The sequence below is a fragment of the Salarias fasciatus genome, chromosome 1 (genome assembly GCF_902148845.1).
Source record: "Salarias fasciatus chromosome 1, fSalaFa1.1, whole genome shotgun sequence".
Classification (NCBI taxonomy): Eukaryota; Metazoa; Chordata; class Actinopteri; order Blenniiformes; family Blenniidae; genus Salarias; species Salarias fasciatus.
Window position 1 is genome coordinate 31,630,547 of NC_043745.1, and position 26,751 is coordinate 31,657,297.

A 26,751-nucleotide genomic window follows, 5' to 3' on the forward strand; every position below is an offset into this window, starting at 1 on the left:
TTTTTTCCGAAAAGCTCATTTCAAGTGTGAGTTTATGTAAATCCAACAGTTTTAATAGAGTTTTTCATCCTAACAAAGCAGCATCACAGGGAGCGGATGAATCACCTGAGAATTAATATTTTAGCAAAAAAAATAAAAAAAGGTTTTTTTGTACTGGTAAATTGGAGTCACATCCTGTCGGTTACAGCGTGTGACCCGTGTTCCTCATAGCTGTGTTTCCTAAATGTTCTCAAGACCTCACCCATTAGCAGTGAGGGTATAAACTTTATTTCTCCCTCTCTCCAGTGCTGTTCTTGCAGTTTGGGCTCACATGACAGCTCCGCTGTCTCATGCTGTTCTAAAGTCCACATTAATATGCTGATAAATGTCAGCCAGTGCCACACTGTGTGAGACATCGTTCTTATAATGATGACTCATTAAAATCGAGCCTTTTTCCTTTCATGTCGGCATATTTTTTTTTTTTTTTTTTGTCATGTTCATTTCCTTACAAAGCACTTTTGGTTCATTGAACGGGACATTTGTACACAGCCTGTGTTCACATCTCTCACCTCTGTCTCAGATATTCAGGGCTCCAGAGGTAATTTCCAAAAATGGCAATGTAATAGAAAGGAGGTCAACAAAACACATTTGAATCAAATATCAATTGAATTTTTTTCTCTTTTAATGTAAACATATGTGAAAGATGAATTCGCAGCCATTCTTTCAGCTCTTTCATTCTTCTTTTACTGTTTTATAGTCCGTCACAATGTGGGTCGCCCTGCGAAGGACTGGTGACCTGTCCAGGGTGTAGCCTGCGCTCGCCCATTGTGAGCTGGGATTGGCTCCGGCGCCATGAACTCTGAACAGGAGTAATTGGTATGGCACAGGTCTATAAAATAGCAGCTAAAATGACCACGTCTTGTGCAGCCGCCCGTACGGAGGAGGACATGACCCCACACCTGAGAAAGTGACCCTGAGGGTAAAGTGCCTCTTCTTCAAGTTAGCAGACGGAAAGGGTTTGTGAGTGTATGAATGTTGCAAAAGCCATTAAAATATCAATAACAACTGTTGAATTACATATTTTTCTTTATCTGTTTTGCAACAGGCTAATAATAGTGACAGTCTTGTACCTGTGCCATTTGGAAAGCCTCCAGAACAAAGCTGCTGTGTCCAGTTGAGTTTTTAAGTGATTTCCCATTTCTCGCCGTAAACTGTACTGAGGGAATCAAATCGAAATAAATACAACAATTAAATGTAAGTAGAAAAAGAATAAATGAGTTGTAGCTCATGAAAGATTCAGAAGAAGGCCATGATGTAAACTAAATTAATATATTGCAAATAGCTCTGGTGCATTATTTAAAAATACTGTTTCGGCTGGACATAGTCACATTGTGCACGTCCCCCTCACTGCTGGCCTGGTTCATACACCTTTTCACCTTTCTATGCAACACTGTTTTCAGCAAACCCCTCCATTTCCTTGAACCGCTGCAAGGTGGAGAGAGCAACGCTAACACCAACTGACAAAAAAACGGAGAAGAAAACAGACAGACAAAAAGTTGAATGACCCTTTAGGTGTTAAGATTGGAAAGGCAGGAGCAAGGACACTCAATATCTCTCATAAAGGCTTAAAAACAAAAGAAGGAAAACTAAATACTGAGGAGGCAATCTGGTTCAATCAGAGGTCTAAAGCAGAGACAAACTGGTGATCTGGAGACATGTGGACAAAACTAAAAGAAACATTCATTTTGGGAACTTTTTAGAAGCTGTCAGTATTTGTCATATAAAAGTACCGAACCAGCCACATTAATCAGTACAGAAATAAATGGAAGCTATTTTTAAAATCCTCTGGGATACAAAGAGGCTAAATCTGATGGCAGGATGCAAAATGTTTCACATGAATTATAGAAAACAACAACATATCATTTATTGTTTGGGACTGATCCAGTAAACAGTGTTCCATTATCAAGTTATCTTCTCATTAGTTTCTATTCAGTTGTGATTTAAAGTGGAAAAATTTCCATCTGAAATTTGTCTCAGTGCAAGATCCTATCTTGTGCTTGTTTCTTCTGACTGACTATTTAGAAAGCTAATTGCTTTTATGGGACTGACTGAAACGGTTTGACAATCCAAGCTTCATCTGAAGCTTCATTCTGAAGTCCTGATTAAAATGATTTTATCGATTGAAGAGTCTGTGCTGCTTTTGACTCCTGTGGAAGAAGTTTTGTAATCTGGGTCATGCTTCTGGAAAGAAACAGACGTTTGATAGTGACAGCTAGTGGAGCCATCAACTGAAGAGCTCCGACAAACAAGCGGCACGCAGACAGCTCCAATAAGAGGAAGCTGACATTTATTTAAAGCTGCTAATACATCAGTTATGCTACTGTTACTCACAATGGAACGTCTTTCACGCCGCTGTCAGGAGGACCGAGCCAGTGCAGGAATAGTCACAGTAATATCTTCCGTAGAACAGACATTTGCTGAAATCGCAGCAGTTCAGACGACAGCTTTGCCAACACTTCAGTCGTCAGTTGGCTTCGGTTGGGAGATGTACAGCTGTGATTTACAGCAAATGTAATGACTGACAAAGTCAGTAGACCTAGAATAAGAACTGTTGCTTATTTTATAGCAGTGATCAGTTAATAAAATGTTACTGCCCACAGTGGAGTAACAGTACGACGTTATTTTATGAGTTGCTATTTCCGTCATTAGGTATATGTGAGTAATGAGTATGTCATGTATTGTTATTGATGACTTGTCCAGGGTGAACCTGCCTTTGTCGATTATTATCTGGAATCAGAGCCAGCACTTCACGACCCTGATATGGATAAAGTAGTATAAAAGATGGATGGACGGATACATGGAATGATTGATCTATCATTTTTAAATAGTGTAGCTTGTTCTCAAAAGATACACAATTTCAAAACAACATTCCTTTATAACTGATGCAGTATCATCGCAGTTCATCTGCAGCTTCTGGAACATTTGAAAAGAGGAAGGAACACTGTTCATTGAGGAGTGAATATTGCTCACTATAGACTACAGTGTGTTGCTATTTGAGTCACAATTACACTTTCTGTTTCTTTAAAAAAGGGGGGAAGAAAGAGGTTCATACTTGGTCAGTCATATTACCACAAATCTACAGCCGGAATAATTAAATGAAAGCATGCGGTTAAAGATCCAATTATCTGTGGGATGTTCCTCAGTATAGGCTGTAAATATGTTAGACAGGAAGAATGAGGCTGTCTGGAAGAGGAATCTTTAAATAGCTCAAGAGATTTTATGGCACAGGGATTTTATTTCACACTGCAGGAAGGCAGACCCTGAGTTTCTCTCTGCTTCGTGAGACGAGGCAGCCACTGTCTGTTCAGTCCTCGACATTACAAGGCAACCAGATTACCCTCAGATTTTCGCTTCTCAGCAAAAACACATATCCTATGCATTAATTCCAAAAAATCTATCTCAAAGATTTGCTTCTGTGATGCTGTAAATGAAACTCCTGTTCAGTCACAGTATAACTCTGATAAAATGAGTTGCTGCGATATTATTTCCACATCCATCCATCCCTTAGTTTGACTGTTTTTAAAATCTAATGAAATAGTAAACTGTTTCTTGCAGTACCCTAATATACATTTTCATGCTTTTGCTTTTTTGTTTTGATTTGTATATGTAATTGTTATTAATATTAATTAATTATTAATAGATGTAATTATTATTGTGTTTATGCAAAGGCTTTTTTTTTTTTTTTTACCTGAAGAGAAGCGTCTTTTTTGTTTTGTTTTAATTCTATTTTACTATTAGCTTTTATAGTCATCCCTTTGTGGCCTCTTGCATTGAAACCACATATTTTGGTTCCTTAATAGGTGTTTTACCCCCTTTACAATAGGAACTGCATGCTAAATTTGCATACACACACAGTGCTTGATTGCTCAAACTGAGCAGAAGCTCAGTCTGTAGCAGCCTCAACTCACCTCACTGTTTTACCAGGAAACTGGAATTTTGAATTTTGAAGCTGAAGTCATTGATGAGTTACATTTGAAAATCACCTTACTTATACACATATTTTTTTTTTTTTTTTTTTTTTTAATGATTACCTGTTTTATATTTCAGAATTGTATGTGGGAAAACACTTGGTTGCACTTTTTTTTTTTTTTACACTTTTAAACAGAGCATTTTGTTTACAGGTCCTCCATAATGTTTCAATCCTTCTCCACAAAAAAACTAAGGAAGGCATAAGCACATCTGTTTAAAATAGCTCATATTCATTATTCAGTAAATATACATTTATATAAATAAAATAAAGTCTCATTCAGTAAAAAGGTTAGGGAAAAAAGTGTTGGTGAAGTCCATCCTCTTGAAACAGGCCTTTTTGTTGAATTGGAGGACAGTGAATCCTACCAGTGGTTACTCATCCCGCTCTGTCAAACTGCTGGTTACTTGGGGTTAAGACATGGTGCTGGAGGACATCCTGGTTGCACATGCATGGAAAAAAAATACAAACGACAAAAGCAGTGCAATGAACTTAAACATTCACCTTTCCTTCATACAGTTTGTATAAGAGTTTTGATTTGCTCAGTGTGTTTTTAAGAATCCATTTTTGTATCTAAAGATTACTTTATTATTCTGTTACATAAAAATAATAAATATCATATTATGTTTTAATAATTCAACGAACTTTTGTAAAATGTGATCAAAAGGAAACAAAATATAGCATTAAAAACATTCATTCAAATGGTACAAATCCCGCGCCTGTGAGCAGCAGACCGGAAGTGACGACACGCACGCGGGGGGACGTGATCGCAGCACGTGACGGTGACGGAGCTCGTGTCAGCTGATAAAAGTCGCAGTTTGTGGAGAAACAGGACGATCTGCTCCGTCATTGTGTTTCTAGCCGAACTCCGCCGGCTTTCCCCAAGATGAGAAGTTTATTCCTGTGTTTGTTCGCAGCGCTCGCGCTCAGCAGCGATGCCCTCATCCGGTAAGAGGAGAATTAAAACCTTTTTCATTCAAATTTACAGCGTTGATGTGTGAACGAATCACCCCCACTGCTAACAGCATTAGCACAGGTTACCAAACAGCCATCAGAGGGTTCCTGTCTTATGTTGTGGTAACAACTGAAAAACAAGTAAATTACTCACTTTTAGTGTAAATGTTTTAGTTTTAAGTCGATAACTGTTATTCAACCCCCCTTGCTGGTGTTAAAGGCATGCTTAAGTTTACTACAATTTGTTCTGTTTCATTTAAGAACTCTCAATATAATATTTACCGTGCTGTTGTTTGTTACCTAGGTTTTGTTTCATTCAGTCTTTTGACCCATAGTTATTTATTTATCTCTGCTCTCATGGAGACCGACAGCAGAGGTGTTTACTTTGGTAACTTTGATTCTGGTACAGTTCTAGAAGTTGGGTCAGCATGTTCAAAGGTGCGTAATATGGATTATAACCCTAAAGATTTGCAGGATAACAAGGCTTGCATTCATAGGACATCCGGTTTGTTTCAGAGCGTGTTCAAGACCTGAGGAAAACAGCTCCTTCCCTCAATGTCTTTCTGCAGCATTTTTATACCAGTGTGGCCAAAGCAGATCTGCGTCAACATTTAGGGTTAATGTTATTAAAATGCCTTTTGCTGAGAAGTCTGGGGAAATCTGTGGTCCACATTAAATTGATTGAATTTTTCAGAATAATCATCTATAACTGATCCATACAGGCCAGGGTTATTAGGTGTCCTGTCGTACTCACAGTGTGTGAAAGACAGATTTCACCCTGGAGAGGCTGTCAACTGCTCACAAGACCAATAAAGATGATCACACACACACACACCCACACACATTCACTTCTTTTGCCAATTCAGTCTGCAACAGACTGAAACAGTATGTCTTTGAATTGTTAGAGAAAAGCCAGGAAGGAGAATATAACACCCAGATCTGAACTGTGGTTCTATTTCTGAGAGGCGATGCTGCTCATTTCCTCATCATATTGATACAGAATCAACTGATACATTTTTGATCAAGTCCCATTAGTATTAACACTTGTTTCTCATTGCAGAATGCAATTTAGGTTTTTCTTTCTGTAATTTGAAAAAAGCCGAGGTTTTTCTGACATGAACAGCTACTTCCTGCTTTGCAGATCACACAAGATATACTTTGTCTTCCACCCAGCAGTTGATCATGATAAGTGTGAATCATGTGTGCTGAAAGTCTGCTCATTTAGGTTTTATTTTTTAATCAGGAGTTACCAGTTGAGCAGTTGTTGCATGGACAATCAAAAGTCCGTTGAAATATTGGCTTTATGAGGTCATGTTTGCTGTTTTTGCATGACTGTAATAAAACTCAAGGCAGATAAGAAAGTCTCAAGTAGGTCAGTCGTTGTTGTTCAAGATCGCTGGTGTTTTCAGTTTCACAGGTTAACTGACATCATAGAACTTTCCTGATATATGCTAGATAGTTATTGGTAGATGTGTAACAGAACTGAATGCTCTATGAGGTTCATTTAATATGCTGGTTTTATTACAGTAATGAAAATAGTCAAAGTGATAAGACATTTCTTTTTGTGCTTGGGACAAGTGGAAATTTGCTACAAGACAAGGTTCACACATCATTGTGATTATTTTACAAATGACTAATCAGGAGATTGGTGACCCTATTATTTTATGAGATGTCAGTTTTGACAGATTTTAACTCATTTACTGTCTCTTCACATCCAGAATTCCCTTAAAGAAATTCCGTTCCATCAGACGTGAGTTGACCGACTCAGGACGTCAAGCCGAGGACCTTCTGGCTGACAAACACTCCCTTAAGTACAACTTTGGCTTCCCCTCCAGCAATGGGCCCACTCCAGAAACCTTGAAGAACTACCTAGACGTAAGCATCACTCTCTGAACCGGTGACCCGAAGCTCTCCGGTCTTCACTTTCACTAATGTGCTGTTCCAAAAGCTAAAAGGCAAGTCGGGTGAGAGCCGCAACAAAGAACCTGTTGTGGTACAGCAGCCTCCTCCGGACCGTTCCTGTAAATCCTCCCAGCTCAATGGAATATAGGCTTTGCTTGTCAGGACCAGTAAATCCCCAGTAAACATGTACCAATTCCAGACAGGCTGGTTCAAAGTGATTAAAATGTAAGCGCGACGGAAGAGAAACCTTTCCCGTATGACAGCTGACTCACCCGTCTGTAAGCCTCTTGAACCACATCAGCTGACAGAAAGTTTGTTTGTGTGCTGAAGGTTTTACCTACCGCGCTCGGAAACCAGCTTTCTTATTTCGTCATTTACAGTCTTGAAAGGCCGATCGCGAGAAGTTTGACCGTATGTCAACATGTGTTTCATGCTTACAGATTAAAAACACAATAACATTTTGAGCTTATGTGTGTCGGTGCGAAACAACAAGGTTGGCATGTTGAGGATTATTTTAATCAGTGTTTGCTTGTGCTGCTTATATCATCAGAAACATGAGGGAGCATTTAATCAGGTAACATAGTTAAGTACTGGACAAGATTTTTACCTTTTTAGATCATAAACTGAAACTTTGGCATCAAACTGTTAGGCCAAACAGGGTGTACCGATAGTGCTTTAAGTTTAAACAGATTAGTCTGATTTTTATTAACAGTGACCACAGTTACAGTTTCATATAGAAGCTCACCTTCCTGTTTTCTAAGAAGGTATATTTTCCTAATTGAATTAACTTACTTAGCTTTATATGTAATTTTATTCAGTTGTTGGATTACCTATGATATTTTTTCATGTAAAAATTGTAATATTGTAAAGTTACACTGCCTATTAGTTTGGTTATTTATTTTACCACCATTTATACCCAATAATGATAATAACAACATAATAATATTTATATTACACCTCAAAAATACACAAAGTTCTCAGAAAGTCAGCCTTTCATATTCAATGTAGAAACCAGACAGGGAGAAAATATAGGTGAACTCAGGCCCCCAATAAAGTATTAAATAGGGTAAAGTAAAAGGAGTACACTCTGTCCCTTTGTTAATCTTATTATATGAAGTTGGAACTGAACGATGATGAAAGTAAAAGTGGTTTATTCTGTTCCTGCAGTGCTTAGAATGTGACGATGTGACTGGAGTTCAATTACGCTGCATGCAGGTTTCCCTTTTAAACCTGAAGGGACGCAATATATCTCAGAAATGAGGATTCCCAATCCAAGAAACTGCATCAGAATGAATCAGACTTCTACATTTCACTCGGAAAAAGAGAAGTGGCTTGATTAACTTGTGAGAAACTCCTGACACTTGTTTAGCAATAACCTTTTTTGGTTCTCAGTCAACATGAAACTGTGGTTTTCTCGACATCCTGATTGTGTGGGGTAATTGCTTCCTTTTTGCTGTGACGGTTTAAAATGAGCTTGCTGATTTCTCAGTGTGACTCCGAAACAATTTGACCTGCAGCCTAATAATACCATTTGCTGACACTGGCAGCTGTAAAGTCTTCACAGGACTGAGAACAGAACAGCCTGTCTTAAGTTTTCCCTTTTTTTTTTTTTTTTTTCCTACAATGAGATATTGTCCTGTTGTGGGTCATATTCTCTGTTCCTGAGTTCAGAGGATTTGCACCTGAATTCACTTGTGTATTTTTTTTCCTGTTTTCTCTCCCTCTCTCTCTGTGTTCCCAGGCTCAGTATTACGGTGAAATTGGCATTGGCACCCCTGCTCAGACTTTCACTGTGGTCTTTGACACAGGCTCCTCCAACCTGTGGGTGCCTTCTGTTCACTGCTCGCTGCTGGACATTGCATGCTGTGAGTGCAATCAGTTCTAAAAGGGAGAAACAAATCATATTTATCACGCTTGAGCTAACTCTGACTCATGGTCGTCGTCTTTTTCACAGTGCTTCACCACAAATACAATGCTGGAAAATCCAGCACATACGTGAAGAATGGCACCGCTTTTGCCATCCAGTATGGAAGCGGCAGTCTGTCGGGATACCTCAGTCAGGACACGTGCACAGTGAGCTTCTCTCAAACTAACATTGAACAAAGCTCATGAAGTTCTCAGACTTTTGTTGGATTAATCTTTTTTTTTATATACATTTTCACTGTTCCAGATCGGAGACATATCGGTGGAAAATCAGCTTTTTGGTGAAGCCATCAAGCAGCCCGGTGTGGCCTTTATCGCAGCCAAGTTTGACGGCATCCTTGGCATGGCTTACCCACGCATCTCGGTGGATGGAGTGACCCCGGTGTTTGATAACATCATGAACCAGAAGAAGGTGGAGAACAACGTCTTCTCCTTCTACTTAAACAGGTGAGATGGACCTCAGGTATGAAGTAAACAGCCCTAACCTAGTGCTGCTGTGCTCGAACTGAGCGGATTAATGATTTCCATGCTCTCACGTGTTCAGTCCTCTGATCAGGCAGCAGCAGAAAATGTCCAGATGCCTCATTCTCACACAATCTGAAGCATGTCAGCAGACACTTTGTGGGTCTCTGTTGGCCCTTTTAGTGTTGCCTTCTTAAAAAAAAAAAAAAAAAAAAAAAAAAACCTTTCAAATGCAGACAGAAAAGAAATTGTTGCTCTCACTTAGGTACTTTGTGAAGTTTGCGCCTTAGAAGCCAAGTTGTCTGCAGTGGATTGTTTTGTTTTTGTTTGTGTGTGTTTGATGACATTTTTTTTTTATGCACTGCAGTCATGTTTGACGTATCGGTATGGTGTCAGTCCAGTTTGCCGGCCTTGTTCCCGGATGGATGACATTCAAATATAATAATCTGTTGTCCCTTACGTGAACCAAAATAAACACTGATGTTTTTGTTTGTTAACAGGAATCCGGACACTGAGCCCGGCGGTGAGCTGCTGCTCGGAGGGACTGATCCCAAGTATTACACCGGCGACTTCAACTATGTCAACGTCACACGTCAGGCCTACTGGCAGATCCAAGTGGACAAGTGAGTGCTTGACTGTCAATGAAGAGTTTAACAGTAGCCGCATCAAAAAAAAACAACAAAAAAAACAAACAACCAGATTATTGATCTTCAACTTCAGCCATGTATTGAAGAATGCATCTATCTTTATCATTTCCAAAGAGACGAGTGACATTCCAGTGCAGATGTAGAACACAAGAGTATTCTATTCATCCACAGCATTATTTAAACCTTTTTATAGTTTTGCGTTGCACTAGCTCATCTTTTGCCCTCTCCATCAATACGTCTGGCCCACTCATTTTTAATCACTCACCGCTTTTCACTCCTGAGCCCATTTTTTGATGACAGAGACCACTGCAGCCCAGGAACACATCAAAAGACACACTAACTGAGCCACTGCAACTTTTTATAATCCTCACCCTTCCCATTTTGCTTGAAATGACTTCTCTTTTGATGTTGAGAGGTTTACTTCTTACCAAATGTGTCCCACCCTCTGACAGATCTCATGATGAAGTAATAATTGGTGTTATTCACTTTAATTTGCAATAGCAGCCATATTGTGGCTCATTGGTTTGTAAGGGCGACTACTTATAATTTGTAGTCTAGTGGTCAGATTTCGATGTGGCATTTCGCTTTAAAGTTATAGCAAGTTTGCTGAAGCAGCAGTTTTAAAAACTCTCCACTCGGTGTGTGGCAGGATGGGCGTGGGCAGCCAGCTCGCTCTGTGTAAAGGCGGCTGTGCGGCCATCGTGGACACCGGGACGTCTCTGATCACCGGCCCCTCCGCAGAGGTGAAGGCCCTGCAGAAGGCCATCGGAGCGATTCCACTCATCCAGGGAGAGGTGAGATGAAACCAGCGCACAATAACAAGCTTGATTTTTAATGAACTGTAGCAACAACTGCCTGACAACATCCAACACCCTATTCCTACCCCTCACAATTTGCTCTCAAGCAAGGCACCAAAACGAAACGAAGCTCTAAATCAAGTGTGACACACTGCAAACCTCAAGGGTTGGCGTCCTGCATGTTTTAGATGTTTCTTCTACTTCCTGAAACTCATGATGATATTATCATCAAGCTTTAAAAGGCCCAATAATGAGTTCCTCATTGCAATCGGCTGGGTTACAACCGGGAGAGACTTAAAACATGCAGGATGCTGACCCTTGAGGACCGGAATTTGACCTTTATGCTCTGTCATGGTAGATTTGGAAAAAGAACCAGCAACACAAACACAATTGGTGTTAGACAAAAAGGCCTTGCATGTGAAATGCTCTGTGTGCGGTAGATAAATCCTGAAGTGTCCCATATGTGATTCAGTGTAATTTGACAGTATTCACGTTCCTCAATTTCCAACATTTTTTCCTTTTTCATCCAGAGTTTTTAATATGCTGCAGGATGACATTGCTGAAATATGGAAGTTTTTATTTGTTTTGAGAAAATGGTTACCCTGGTCCATCTGCAGCTGAGCCAAGTCACATTGGAAAATAATTAATGACTCCACTGCAGCAATTTGACAAGAGAAAACTCAAAGCATTTGGGACTTTAAAATCTTCAATATGTCAGTTTGTTAGTTTTCTATTTTAGATAACCCGAAGAGTCACATTTCAAAATCTGAGCAGCTTCTCCTGCTCGGATTGTCTCAGTAAGAATGTGACTTTTATTATTATCTATTAAATTCCTGCCGCTGGTTGTGTTTCAGTACATGGTGAACTGTGATAAGGTCCCCACGCTGCCCATCATCACCTTCAGCATCGGTGGACAGAGCTACAGTCTGACCGGAGAGCAGTACATCCTGAAGGTAAGATGCTTACTGTCCTTGTCCAGCAGAGGGCGGCAGTGCGTCGCCTCCTGCATTGATGAAACAACAGACTCTGTCATAGAAATCGAAACAAGCCAGGTTTTGTTTTTCTCTGCAAAGCCAGGAGGAGGAGGCTGTTGTGTCTGAGCTGAGATCACATCGTTTTGTTTTTCCTTTCTTTCCACTCAAACTGTGATTTGTTTGCCGGCGTCTCTGACTCTCGTCTCTGCCGTCGGCCATCTAGGAGAGTCAGGGCGGAAAAACCATCTGTCTGAGCGGCTTCATGGGCCTGGACATCCCTGCCCCCGCCGGGCCCCTGTGGATCCTGGGAGACGTCTTCATCGGCCAGTACTACACCGTGTTCGATCGGCAGAACAACCGCGTGGGCTTCGCCAAGGCCAAATGATCACAGTCCCTGCACAACATTGACAAAAATCTGAGCTGCACACTTTTTCTGTTGCTTTGCCATCAGACCAGTATTTAGCAATAGAGCTTGTGTTGTAGAGTCAAAACTGCACTGATCTTCAAGAACCTGTAACGATTTCTGAGAGTGTGAGTGAAGCAGACGTGTCTGATGGGCTGTGTGAAGAGTGTAAATGATCAGGGATCGGCTGAGGCTATCATTGCTGCCCTTTTCAAACAACTACTACAATCTTTTATTCTTTTGTTTTTAAATCAGGGATTTGTTTTAAAGAGTAATTTTAATTTAGAGTTTCAAGTTGAGCATGGTCCTCTGGTACTGACACGTGCATCTTAATGTGATTGGCTTCAATAAACACTTTTTAAAAGATTGTTTTCCTGCTTTTCCTAAAGAGAAATTAAACTGAAAGCTTTGAAGTTGAACAGACTGACATGCAAGTATGGACTCTTATGACCGGAGGGAGAGTAAGGTCTAAAAAATGTAACTGGGATGATCCTCATGACATTTTGATGGAATATTTTAACATTTTTTTGTGTGTAAAGCACAAGCACTTGTGGATTGGTAACCTTAAACCTTTAAGAATAATTCTGATACATAACATAAAGGTAATTTCAGTTCATGACTTCATCTCACTAAACTTTATCTCAAGACTTTGTACTTTTGTGACTCAAGCATCTTTTTATGGTACCAATACATAAGAGAATGTTTTGGGAACTTGCAGTTGTTGTGACAGCTTGCACACACTGAGCTTCAAAAGACAACCACTGAGATACACTTCCCATTGATTAAATAATTGATGATTTTTATTTTCTTGTGACCTGAAGGTTAGAGAGTTTCACTCTAAATGTTTGTCCAAATGTTAAAAAAATCTGAACCAGTTTTTTATGTCACAAAAAAAAAATCTTGAATTTGTGTTGATTAAAAACTTTTATTTCAGACATCAACCCAAAAACTCATGAGAAGAGTCATCAGATTTGGACTACTGAATTAAAAACTACATTTTTTGAATAAATTATCACTTCCAGGCTGATCAAAAGAAAATCCTCAAAAACGAGCTTTTACTTCAGAATTTCATGGGTGAATTTTTTGTTCAGGGAAAAAAAAAAAACAGTACGAAACCCCAGAATTTATTATTCTTTCAAACACTCATCAGTTACATTTATAAAACAAACTATACATTAACCATTCACCCCTAGAATGAGTTATTTCTCTCAACATAGTCCACAAGAGGTTCTTTCAGCTGTTTAGTGCTGTTTAGTACTGCGGAAGAACAAAATCAGATTTTTACAATTATTGTGATGCCACGTTTGGGAAACTTGAATGATTTAAAGAAGAGAGTGGAATCCATCAGTTTTTACCTTAGGATAAATTCTTGTAATCTTGCCTATCATTTATTAATTTCCAATGTTAACTAAATATACAGCACAAATAACACATTTACAACCAGTCTTATTACTTTGTAAAAGTTCAACAAAGGCATCAAACACAAGCTGTTTTTTTTTTTTTTTTTTAAACAGTAGGGATCTAAAAACTGAGCTTCAAAAGTGAAAAAAACTTGTTCTAAAGTTGGGAATGATGCTAAGAATATATGAATTGTTTACTGGGTCGACTGCCAGTCCAGTTGCGTCCGTCAAGTCATGCAGGGTCACTTTTAGCTGTAGCTCTGGACGTTGATTAGTACGACGAAACTGCCATCTCAGCTCCTGAAGCTCCAGTGGGCTCACTGGGAAACGGCTTTCTGAGCTGTCAAAGCTGTTACCGTTTCACCAAACTCCTGTTTATATAGGAGAAGAGGCCTCATTGACCTCGCTGTAACTCATTTCTCAGAGGCTGCAGGCCGGTCGCCTCTGCCGCTCTGACACCTGAGCAGATCGAACATCCAGATTAAAGTAAATCATTTAACATGAGCTGATGTGAATTTAGTCACGCGGTGCTGACAGCTCGGCTAATGTGTCACAGCGGCTCTACAATGATAAAACTATATCATAAGTAGGACAGGCCAAGCAGAGAGAGACATTCAAATGTAAGTCATAATAAAGTAATCAGTAACTTTACCCAGTTACCAGTTTGCTGCAGTTTGTGCAACACTCCTCATGAAAGTTGCTGAGCACTTTAAAGTGAACTTGAAATAAAAATATTCACTATGGAAAGTGACATACCAGCAAATTAAAAAAAAAACACTTTGTTCGACATAAATTTCTTGCTAAAGTATCTTTTACAAATCATTGTTTTCCTTTTTGCTACTTTACTCACTATTAGAGTCAGCATGGAGAGAACCTGAAAGCCCTTCAGCGTTTTATTTACAGCCCTTTATGAGCTCGTCCGTACTCATTTTTCACTTTCTCATCTGAAAAAATCCAAATAAAAGTAGGAAATACTTCTTGAAAGAATCACTTCACAACTATTACACGTAAAGACAATTTAGAGAACAAAAATATTTCAAACCTTTCAGATTGCACAGGATATTTGTGCATTTCATCCCTGTCTTAATGTCCATTCTTTTATTCTTCTCTTTTTGGTAATTGCTGCATTTGCTGCTTTCGTTCCAGCTCCAGCCGGCAGCAGTCAGTAGAGCTCTCCTTGATATGTTAAAAAAAAAAAGAGGCACAAAGTCCCTCCAAGGAGCGGCTGTGACTCAGTTGGCCGTCTGTTGATCATGTTCCAGGTCCGTCTTCTCCTCCTTCCATATGTTGAAGAGTCCTTGAGGAAGACTATGAGCCCCACATTGCTCCCGTTGCACTGGATAGAGCCGTCACCGTTGGGGGGGAAGTAGATGAAAAATGCAGTTTAAGTGAAATCCTTCCATTTTCTTGACCCATTTCATTCAAATTAAGGCCTCAGTGGGCCGAGCCCAGCTGATATAAGGCGGGTCACACCATGGACAGTGTCTGAGACTCAAAGTTTGGGTAAGCAAATCAATTAATGGACCCAAAAGGTATTCAAAGCTACATTAGTCAAATTGTTGTCATAGATTTTAGTTCGTACAAAAAAGGAAAAGCCACCATGTAGGATTCACGTGCTTTAACCTTCATCTGCTGTTTAAGCCTTTTAAAAAATGTGTTGGATTACAGAAGTGAAAGCACTGAATCACTGAACGAACAGGTCTGAACGCCTGAAACAGGACTTTAGTGCTTCCTGCCTGGTTGAACTTACAAAGTAGCTGTCATCTCAGCAGTCACTTTAACATAAAGAGAAATGACCGAAACTGTGAGAACAGGCCGCCTCGGTAAAAATGTTAAACCAGAATCTTATCTCTGAGTATTTACACGGCCATCTTGAGTGACCAGTCGACAGTTTGTACGCAGTTATTAACACTGATGCTCACAGTAGAAGATATATATAAATACTTTGTGGATCCTTGAATCAGTTCTTGAGCGGGAGCTGCTGCTCGGAGACCTCCAGGACAGCCGAGGCCCCCGCCACAGGCTCCACAAACAAAGAAGAGAGGAGAAAAACCAACAGCTCAGTCGTCCTCAGTGCTCCTCCTGGTTCCCCTTCTCCTCTTTACAGTTGGTATTTCCAGCGTCCTGATCCTTGCCGAGCTCAGAGCTCTGGCTCTCCTGTTCGCCCTTGCTCTCCCTCAGCGGGGCGGCGGGGTCTCTCACGACCCCCTCCATCTCCACCTCCCCCTCCAGCTCCTCCTCGGTCTCCTCCTCCACCCGGCCCACGGTGTCGGGGATGATCTCCACCTCGATGTCCGAGGAGTCCTCGCTCTCCTTGAACCACACCGTCTTCTGGCCTTCCCGCCGCCGCTGCTTGGCGAGGATGGACCGGGCGTCGTACTCGTCCCCGTCCCCCCGGCCCCTGCTGGACGGCCTGGCGGACGGGCTCCCCTTGGGGACGTGGTTGGTGTAGACGCCGCAGGAGGAGCAGTGGCGGCTCCGCTTGTCCAGGGGGAGGATCCGGCCCCGCGGCTGAGGGAAGGTGCTGCGCCTGGGGACGACGTTGTTCCAGCGCCTGCCGCCGCGACTCGCGTCTCCCTCGTTCTGAAAGCCGTCGTTGGTGTACTGCAGGGAGTCCCGGTGGCCGGTCCGGGGCTGGCCGGACCCCAGGCAGGGACCCAGACACTGGGGGCAGGACACAGGCATTAACAGCAGTTAGTGTGGAACGTTACGGTAAAGACAGGCCTTCTGGAATCATCGCTGACCGAACGGTCGGCCAAACAGCTCTGTTGTAGAGCTGCTGTCTCTCTTGCCTCGTAAACCAGCCCCGCCCACTCCTCATCCAGATTTGGATTTTGGAGTTGGGCTCAGTCTGGGTAGGAGCCCATAGAAGGGGATTCGGCTCGGTCGTGAAACGACAGAGCCAATCAGCGTTGCCGCTTTTTGTTTTCAATATTTTTGGGCGAATTCCGGTGGCTAAACCGGAAGTGACGCTATCACTGCGCGTAGCAGACTTCAAATTTAACCATCGTCTGAAAGCTGCAATAAGTAAAGTTACAGCCAAAATAACAAGAATCACAACAATCAAGCAAGAGTCTGCGCTTGGTGAGTTTCTAACAGGAAAAGATGTTTTTGCGTGTAGAGAAGCTAGAGCTAATGAGCTAAAGCTAATCCATAGAGAAGCGAATGCATTTTGATGACGTATTTCTTTTAAAGTGCTGATTGGCAGAAGTGCGCTGTCAGTCAAAGGAGTAACCGACACCCCCTGCACGAAGTTTCTATGGGCTCCTATCCAGACTGAGCCCAACTCCAAAATCCAAATCTGGATGAGTAGTGGGCGGGGCTGGTTTACGAGGCTACAGTCTCTCTGTGCTGCTCAAAAACTGCTTGTGTTAGCATTCACTGAAGCAACTGATTCCCACAAATTCATTAATGTCCTGTTTATTACTTTTGGAAAAGAGACTTTTAATCCTGAACTGACTCAATCCTCCAGGGGTGAGATTGGATTGACAACAATGTCAACAGTAAACATATGTGCTCAAATAGCTCAAGGATTGTTGTGTGCTGAGTGAAAAACTGCAGCAAACCAGACAGTCAACAAATCATCACATGTAGCACATGAGAATGAGGACACCAATATTACCCGAGAGCTATCTCTACATTTCAGAAGCATGGAATTTTGATGACGTTATGGTAAACTGACCCCACAGATTTTGTCCATGCTCGCGTTCCCTTTGTACAAGCGGGAAATGAGGAAGCCGATGACGATGAAGCAAAGGACCAGCAGGGCGGCCATGATCAGGCCCAGAAGCGCCATGTCGCCCGGCCGGTAGCCGGCGCCGGAGTCGGACGGGGTGGCAACAGCTGCAGAAGATTACAGCAGAGTTAGACATTGAATATTTAACTTTATGTTTCTTGAAGTCTAGTCGAGAAGATCTCACCAGGTATGACCTGAACTGAGAGCGCCGCGGTTCCTGACTCCCCCGTCGTGGCGTCCACGGCTCGAAGCTGCAGGCGGCGAATGTTTTTTTACAGTTTATGACACAACAGGAGGCATCAGTAAGTTTGATCAGAGAAACCATGTATCATTTGTCACCTGCAGAGCGAAGGACTCCGTCTTCACCACTCGCTTCAGGATCACGAAACCATCAGAGGTCACGTTGACGTAGCTGCTGTACTGAACCTCGTACTTCACATCTGGATTCACGCCCTGACACACACAAACCCCAGTATTTAATATTGTATTCATGGTGTTTATCTTGGTCTGTGGGTGGGATGTCAAGCAGCACTGGAGAATAATTTATAGACCAAATCTTGTTTTTATGGAGACACGAATTTCCCCCCAAAAAAGAACATTTCAATTCAATCATTTACAAGGGATTTTTAATGAATGTTTAATTGTAAATAAAAGTTAATTCCGCTCTAAAATGACCATGTAGACACCCAAAATCAAACCGACCCATTAATTCTGGTTCAGTGCTGCGCAAGCTCGTTCCCTTGAGATGACGCAAAACTCCAAGATGGCGGCCCGAAGCAAGTGTTTCACTCATATGGAGATGATTTATTTAACAAAGAAAGGAAGATGTAAGATCTAGATGTAAGTACGTCACATCCTCCCCCTGTCCAATCAGAATCCACAACCCCCAGCCTGAAAGCAGATTTAATGCTTTGTTTTTTCCATGTAAACACAAAGCTTATAAATGTCATTTGAAATTCAGAATAAACTAATTCTGAATTAAAAACACCAGGTAATCACCACCCGATGGTGTATTGAGTTACTGAAACAAAATGCTTGAAGTTTTTTGCAAACATGAAAGTCTCCAAAACTCTTTCCATCTATCCGTGATGTTGTCTAATTGGCTAGCAGGTATCTGCAATTTACCCACCAAAAATTGCCCAGGATTACTCCTATAACCTTTAAAGAATGTGCACCGACAAAAATCAACATATTGCTAGCAGGGCCGGCTATCTTGGTTTTAGCTGCGTCTTCAGGATCAAACGTTAAAAGCTTCGGTCTGGGTGCAGAGGTTTACTTTCAAAGCAGACAAAGACTCTAAGGCTACTCACTGCTGCCCCCTAATGAACAACAGAGGTACAACTTCAATCCTCCATATTTCAACATGTGCAGGTTTAACTGGATCCTCGTTACAAACACTCACGCTGGCGAAGTCCTCGTCCCGGGCTCGAACCCTGAAGGGCCGGTTGGTGCTTCGGTCTCGCAGGATCATGCTCTCAGGCACGGAGTTGCTGTAGATGAAGCCTTCGTATCGCTCCTTCTCGAAACGAGGAGGGTTCCTGCTCTTCTTCATCACCTCGATGGTCACCTGGGTCACTGCAAACTGGTCTCTGTTCATCACCTGTGATGCCTGAAGGTCACGAGAAAGTCCATGTCAAGTCAACGTAGCTAAAAATCACAATATTTCAACATAAATCAAAGAAATATTTTTACATTTAATCATAATGTAGCACAAACAATGAAAACATGCAAACTTAACCAGAACAGTGAGAGTTATGGGCCCCACGATATCAGCAGCTTTAGTCATGGTGATGTTTCCTGTTTCCTCATCAATCTGAAATATGTTTCCCTCATTTCCTAAAAAAACAAAGGAAAAGAACATGAAGCACAACGAGAAACTAACTGGTATAACACAGTTTCTTAACAAATGATATTGCAGTGAAATACAATTAAAACCAGAATCAGGCAGTTTTCTATTATTATAATACTACTACCACTACTACTTCTCATAATAATAATAATAATAATTATTATTATTATAATAATGATAATAACAATGTGTTCTTATTTTATGCTAACGAAGATTATCAAAATTTATTTATTTTATTTATTTTTTTTTGCACATATAGTCAAAACAATCTGACTATGTGCAGGGGAGCGAAAAAAGCCAAAAGGCTTGTACAAATGCCGCTCCCGCACAAACTCAAGGTGAAAAAATGTACATGGGAAAATGTCATGAAGTCCACCACAAAAATAAAAAAAAAAGAGAAAGAGAAAAGAAAAGGAAACCAAAAACAAAAACAAAAACAAGAAGAGATCCTACAAAATAAACAACGAATAAACAAAACAATCTAAAGCAATCTCCATATATCATGTTTCAGTCGTTGAGTTTGGATTAAGTCAGATATTGTAGAATTAAATTGTTCTTTAAGTTTCTTTTGTAGCTGAACATGGACGAAGACGCTTCTAATAAGTCCAGATGCATATTCCACACTTTAGGTCCATTAAATCTGAGCGAGAACTGCTCACGATTTCTCTTGTATAAGGGTAAGTGCAAACCAGGAGCCTGCCTTGTGGCATGATTATGGAATTGGTTATTAAAGGAAAAGTAGAGCTTGATGTGAGTCGGCCAGTCAGAATCATAGAGAGCTCTATACACAAATATACATGTGAAAAAAGTGTTAATGTCAAAAATATTTCATTCATTCATTCATTTTCCACCGCTTTATCCCTTTCGGGGTCGCGGGTGGCTGGAGCCGATCCCAGCTCCCAAAAAAGTGTTAATGTCAAAAATATTTAACAAGTTAAATTTAATAAACAAAGGTGCACTCGTAGCATTAGATTCGGAGTAAGTAGCAATTCTCAAGAAAATTTATTTAAATGCTGATTTTTTTTTTTTTTTATTGTACGGGGTCAAAAAAATTTTAATATGTTGTAAAAAGTGAAAGCTTTGTAAAAAAAAAATAATGGACTCAAACAAAAACAACACTATGAAAACAGAAAAAATTGATTCGAACTACCTGTTTGTAAAAAAATCAATTTAAGTTCACCGTTTTTTTCAGTAACGGATAATCGCATAATCCAACACTAAAAATCCAATCAAACAAAGAAGACACATTAAACATTACTACACAGCAATCTAAACATCACCAGCAGAATTCATAGTTAAGTTGATCACCTTCTCTGTTTAGTAATTAATTGATAAAATTAAGCATAATAAATAGAATTAATTATTTGGCTTTAACATTATAGATAGCTTTTATCAAGTTTGTATCTATTTTTGCAGGGTTTCTCTATCCAATATCAACAAATAATCATTACCACTAGCGAGAACCATCAAACCCATATCAAGCTATTTTCATACTGGGTTACTGATTTGTCACTTTATTGAAGTCAGTGAATTGATGTTGGAAAACTGCTTTTATCAAGTCCTGAGAAATTATTAAAAAAAGCCTCAAATACAGCTTGAAATCACCTCAAGCTGGGACGGGCTGCCACTGCAATCATAAATTAGCAGCTATCTTCACTGTTAACAGGCACAGATGCTGTTAATTTTTCATCTCACCCACAGCAGGTTTATTTTGATATCATTGTTCACTTGAGGGTAAGAGCGTCAAGAAAAATAATAATCGAATGTAACAAGGCTGCAATAAAGTCTTCCTTCAAGAAGGTTAGAATTCCCGGCCAAAAAAAAGCATCTTTAGTTTGAAAATGCAGCTGAAATCATTTGAATAATGTAATTCATGTCATTGCTTTACATTTGGAGATGTCATAAAAAGCTATATGCTGTTTACATACTTTATGTCTTTGAGATTTGAAGCTCAGGATGTCACATTTCAATAAACAAACAAAGCTGGATTCTGGGTCCAATTCATCAGCAGAAGGGGATCTGAAGGATTGGTTTTTCATTTGTTTTCTCAAATTTCATGAAGCTCTGTTTCCCGTTGTGTTAAACGGTGGCATTGAAATGCAGACCTCTCAGTATTCTGTAGCTGATCTGCTCGCTCCTGTTCTTGTCTCCATCCTTGGCGAATACTGGACCAGGCTCCAGAACCAGCGGGCCTTCCTGCAGGTTCAGACCAAAATGTTAACTCTCAACATGTCTCCTCCTTTCACTGTTTCATCTACTGATGGTAGCAAATGTACAAAATATTTAGTTCAGTAGCCACATACAGCTCAACTAATACAGTAAAGGGTTTAAAAAAAAACTCTCTCCTACAGCTGTTGTACATCCATCTATTTTTGTAGCAATGCACATGGTGACCTCTAGTGGCGGTCACAAACATGACAGCAGCATTATCAGGGGGCTTTTCTTTTTTTTAATTAAAAGTTAAAATGTTTTGAAAAACCTCCTTGTCTGCCTCCTTGAACTGGTTTGAATTGTTTGATTTCATAAACTTTTCCAGTTTTCAATCATTTATCTAAATTTTATGCTGCCTTTAACTATGGTGCTCAAGCATCCAGTTTCAAGGCCATGTCTCCTTGGAGGAGGGAACCGCTCACCTCCTTCTCGGTGAGGTTGACTTTGCCCTTGTAACCGGTGCTCACACACAGCTTGGCGATCCCCAGACTCGTCCTGAGACACGGCTGAAACCACGGCGGGCGGTTATCCACGTCCTTCACCTGCACGGTGATGGTGGCCACCGCGGTGAAGAAGGGCTCGTTGGAGGCTGAGCCGTTGAACGTGTCCTGCAACCAGTGACATGCTTCTCAGGTCCAAAAGGTTGAAGAAGAAAGGCGGGATGTATGTGCACTGCGTAGACATTTGATGAACTCATACCTGGACATGTAATACCAGAGAGATCTTCTGCACAACATCGTAGTCCAAGATGCTTTTCACCAGTATTTTTGGAGTGTTTATGTTCTCCAGGCGGAAATATTTGTCCTGGTAGACAGAAAAGACTCCAATACAATTCTTGATAATCACTGATTGAAGTGATTCCGTTGATATAGGACCATGACAATCACAGCCAAACGATAGACATGATCATGTTTCTGGTGCAGAGTCAGTGCTGTGGATATGTAATGCCATTACTTCCTACAGCCTTACCGTGGCAGACTCCAGGCGATAGTAGAGCGGCTCCGAGTCGATGTCTGTGGCTTCGATCAATCCCACGCTGGAGTTGACTGGTGTGAGCTGAAGAGAATCCAAAACACCAAAAAACAAGAGATGAGCAAAGTAGAAAAAGTACAGTGGTGAGAAAGACTCTTTATGAAGACATGAGGCCTGCTATCAGTCAGACCGGCCCAAATTTTTCAACGGTACTCTGTTAGCAGCAGGCCTTCTCACCTCGTTCACGTCGAGCACGTAGTGGTTTTGAGCAAAATTTGGAGGGTTGTCGTTCACATTTTCAACCAAGACCTCCACTGACTCGTTCACCTCGAAGACAAAAGAGGAGGAGAAAAAAAAAAAAGCTTTCTAAATTTCACTTTGCAGATTACATCTGCAGTTCCTCTCTTGATAATTCCACGCTTCTGGTTCTCATAAAGCGTGTGATGAGAGTGATTTACTCACAGACGTGGAGCCTTCTCGGCTGCACTGCACCCACACCACCAGAGCCGCGCTGGACAAAGACTGCAAGACAAAAAACTCGTAAAAACACTCCTGGGCAGGTCAATTCTTGTGTGGAGAGTTTACACTTCATTCAGGCAGGAGAGCACGGGTTGCCAGGTTTTGTTTCATTGGCTCAGCTTCTGGTTTGCATGTCAGCACAGCTGAGCTGCATGCCGAATACATGATTAGATTTGTCTTATTTATTTCAGAAGACAACAAATTAGCAGGCAAACATGTTTATCAGTCGGTTAATAGGACAATATAAATTTTGCTGAAGCAATTACAAAACTGTGCTCAAGAAACCTCTAAAATCTTTGAAAGTGATTTGGATTTCATGTTCCATGCAGCTATCAGGTCACACTTGAAATATTTCTTCATGACTCAAATTCTTTTTAAAGAATAAGGTTTTGAGGAGGTGTGTGCAATATACCTCCAAATACTGCAATAACTGGAGCTGTTTTAAATGCAGGAAACAAAAAACTTCCCAATATTGTAGTAAATTAGTTTAGAAGCATTTTTATTTTGCTACTTTAATTGGGAAAGTGTTGTATTTAACTTAAATGAATCAATATCACACCTCTGTCTGCCATTATGTTTATTTTTGATAAAGAAACTGAATATAACGTTGCTGCAGTTATATTTTTAAATTAGCAAAATGTTATTAAGATATCTTATTACAGTATTGTAAAGTTTTTATTATTGGCTTTATCACATTTAAAAACATTTAAAATGATTGCATTATTGGTTGCTTTAAGGTGCAACAGAATAAAAATTTGCACATTTCCATATTTTTTCAAGATTACTTTGTCTCTAAATGGGGTTACCTCATAATCCAGGCCTTTCTTCACCAGCAGGACATTTCCTCTCAGGTAAAACAGATCTTCGGGGTTCACTGTGACCGTGAGCTCCACATCGCTGCTGGAGATTATTTTGACCACCTGGATTTCTGCTGTGTTGTTTTCTGAGATTGTCACCGGGCCTGGAGGCACCGTGCACACTGCGACGGAGGAAACGCCACAAGTAAACATCAGACAGAAACCACAAGACGAGGCCTCACCTCCACCCAAAGTGGAAAAAGTTCACGTAAAACAACAGAAGATTTTTTTCTTTCCTTCTGTCACAATACAAACATTACCACAGAGTTACAGGTTATGGACATTCGCCGTGTCGATGTGTATGTGCAGATTTGATTCATAAAAGCTGAGCTGTGAGCACTGTGTGTGTTGACACACTGACTCATTAGGTTCAGATGAAGTTCAGTCAGTTAGATGAAGATGCTCAATGGGTGTCAAGCTTTTAGTTCAGCCTGCTTTGATTTAGGGAGGGATGGACCAGCAAAACGAAAGGATAAAAATCTATGTATAACCACATTTTAAAAATGTTCTTGATTCACATCTTCTCTTGCTTGTGAACTTTTCATTTGTTCATTTCATCTCATGTGAATCTGCAGATCCACCAGCAGTTATTCAAAAACAGGCTTCTCATCTCTTCTGAGGCCTGCAGCTGTCCCCTCTGCCCAGTTGGCGGAGCAATAACTTTGTTTACAGAAAAAGAGCTCTTGTTACAGTAAATAAATTCAAGTAGCAGCCAGCGTTTGGCAGATGTCTTTCTTTGTCAGGACAAAGTGGAATCAAAATAGAAACTGAACCAACAAAGAAATTTTAAGGCTAGATTTTGGTGCCAATACAAAATTTTCTCAAATCCCTGCTGCTGATGCAATACAAATATCCTGGAGAGGACATAGACACACATGTGCAAATATATCACAAATGACTGTCCTGTTTTAACAAAAAAGTCATTAAATCAAGTCAGTCCTCAAACTATATGGATTTTTTTGGATCGATTAAACTATTTAATCCTGGCAAGTTTTCTCTTTCCAACAAAATTTGATTGATGGACCACACTATTAGGTATTTTTGCATAATTTTTTCTTCACTTCTTGAAGCCCCAAAAGTCCGAAACCCTTTCAAAATTGTTTACAAACTTGGCATTTAAAGAATGGACCATGAAGTGATGAACACACACACTTATCTGTTCTGTGCACCCGTGATCATTCCCAGCTCCCTGACCTCCTGACCTCCACAGAAAGCCAAAGTCTCACTCTCACTCACGTCTTTCGGCCGAGCCAAGAGCAGAAAAGGCGAAGATGCATCCGAAGAGAACGTGCACAGGTTTGCTCTTCAATTTCAGTTCCATGTCCCGATTTCAGAGGCAGCAACAAATGAAGTCTCGAGGAGGATGAGTAGCTCCGTGGTACCAGCTGGTACTCGGCCACATAATGCCCCGTCTGTGCTGCCCGCAGAGTGGGAGTAGACTACAGTCGCGATGTTTGTGACTTCATCTTGCAGCCACATATTGCATTAAGCGCCCGCCAGCAGAGGACTCACAGCAGCCACCCACTAAAAATACTTGCATCTCTTTTGGCTGCATGGGTCCCCTCTGTATTGGTGGTGGCCCCTGGTGCATTCTGGGAAGGAGCCAGCAGAGAAACTGCTGGCCGTCTCAAACATTTCTCACATATTTTACTGCTGTTCAGGTTAGACAGACCTGAATGAAGCTGTTTTAGCCTGATTTTGTAATATGATAATATGATAATGAGCATATGCACTGAAACAAAAAAACACGCAAAACCAAATCCTTACAGGTTGGGAAGCTCAAATGGGACGCATATATTTAGATTTCACATGAAGTTATGTAAACTGCCAACAGTAGAATGCAGATATGGTGACATAAAATAGAAATGTAGCATGCAATTCAATATTAGAAAAAGTAGAAAGCCATAATGACTCTAACCAAGCGGCTTTAGTGTCTAATATCCACCAAATATCAGCTGTGAGACGACATGCAAGTTATTCACCTGAACAAATAAATGCACAATTTAACTCTAACCAAAATAACTTTTTAAAATGCTAACAGTCTTGGGAAATAAAAAGCATTGCATACTATTGAAAATTAAGAAAAAAAAAGACCAATAAGTACATTTTTAAGTAAGATGCAATAAAAGGGGAAAAAAAACTCAAGTTTTCAAACACCAGTTGTCAAAATGTTTAAAAAAGTAAAAGAAATAAGTTTACTTTTTGCGTACAGTGCATTGTCTTTTTATTTTCTGGTCTTTCATATCTTTGATATTTGTATTTTGAATGTGTGCTGCTACAGCCTGTTATATAGACAGCATGTTAGAGAAGGGGTCACGTGACTTTACTCACGCGTTTTCATGGCGTGTGTGTTTTGTCAAAATTATAGACTGATAAAATTATGAAGACACAAGATGCCTAATTTGTTACAAAGTATCATTAGCACTTTGCTTTTCTGCAATGTTGTAGTTTTTTTTTTGAGAATGTTAAACAATTAGTAGAATAATTTAATTCAGTTTTACCACAGAAGCCAGATTCCAAGAATCAATAGTTCAGTGTCTAGATGTATAGTGCTGCTGTTCCTCCTTGCTGTATGAACCTGTCTGCTGGTGTATGATTTATTTTAACCCATTTAATAAAGATTGTTATGCACACATTTCCTTTTGACTCAAACGCAGTGTGTGGGGTCACTCAGAGGTGTTCTGCCCTGCCTCTCCTTCCTGTTTGTGGCCTCGCCTGATAATAATGACAGAGAGTTATGGTGGCACAAAGTGGGACACTGCAGGCGTAACGTGTGGACAAGGCGGCTCTGTGCGCACTGCGCGCTGAGGCACAGGCCGATCTCCCCACATCTGTGTGGGAACAAACGGCTCACAGTGCCGTGCTGCCGCGTGCGCTAATCCCATACATTATGTCCGCATGCAGAGATGCTCCACAGTAAACACTCCGCGCAGCCGATCAACTCCGCACAACACGTCTGAAGTTTCTCTCATCGTATGCGTAACAGCTACATCTGAGCAGCAGGGGGCGCCCGAGCTGTTCAGACCACAGACAGGACATGGCATGTAAGGGAGAGAAGCAACTGGCTTCACTATGGAGAATGGCAAGGTAAAGAACAGTGCAGGCTGTCACTCTGTCTCTGGACACAGCATTGACAGTG

At 40.7% G+C, this 26,751-nt stretch overlaps 2 protein-coding genes across 2 annotated transcripts; one reads left to right on the forward strand and one right to left on the reverse strand.

Annotated features, from left to right (window-relative positions):
• The first annotated feature begins 4,761 nt into the window (after window positions 1–4,761).
• Window positions 4,762–12,434, forward strand: ctsd (cathepsin D). The gene is made up of 9 exons (XM_030088556.1): window positions 4,762–4,954; window positions 6,679–6,835; window positions 8,604–8,727; window positions 8,817–8,935; window positions 9,033–9,232; window positions 9,748–9,870; window positions 10,544–10,688; window positions 11,546–11,644; window positions 11,889–12,434. The coding sequence occupies exons 1-9, from the start codon at window positions 4,893–4,895 to the stop codon at window positions 12,048–12,050; spliced, it is 1,191 nt and encodes a 396-aa protein (XP_029944416.1). The 5' UTR covers window positions 4,762–4,892; the 3' UTR covers window positions 12,051–12,434.
• Window positions 12,435–14,979: 2,545 nt separating this feature from the next.
• cdhr5a (cadherin-related family member 5a) lies at window positions 14,980–25,002 on the reverse strand. The gene is made up of 14 exons (XM_030088550.1): window positions 24,849–25,002; window positions 23,562–23,734; window positions 22,699–22,758; window positions 22,474–22,563; window positions 22,234–22,320; window positions 21,964–22,068; window positions 21,687–21,872; window positions 21,159–21,249; window positions 18,943–19,040; window positions 18,607–18,813; window positions 17,544–17,657; window positions 17,389–17,455; window positions 17,151–17,311; window positions 14,980–16,132 (listed from the first exon to the last, which is right to left on the reverse strand). Exons 1-14 carry the CDS (start codon window positions 24,931–24,933, stop codon window positions 15,539–15,541), a joined length of 2,118 nt encoding a protein of 705 aa, XP_029944410.1. The 5' UTR covers window positions 24,934–25,002; the 3' UTR covers window positions 14,980–15,538.
• Window positions 25,003–26,751: the final 1,749 nt, after the last annotated feature.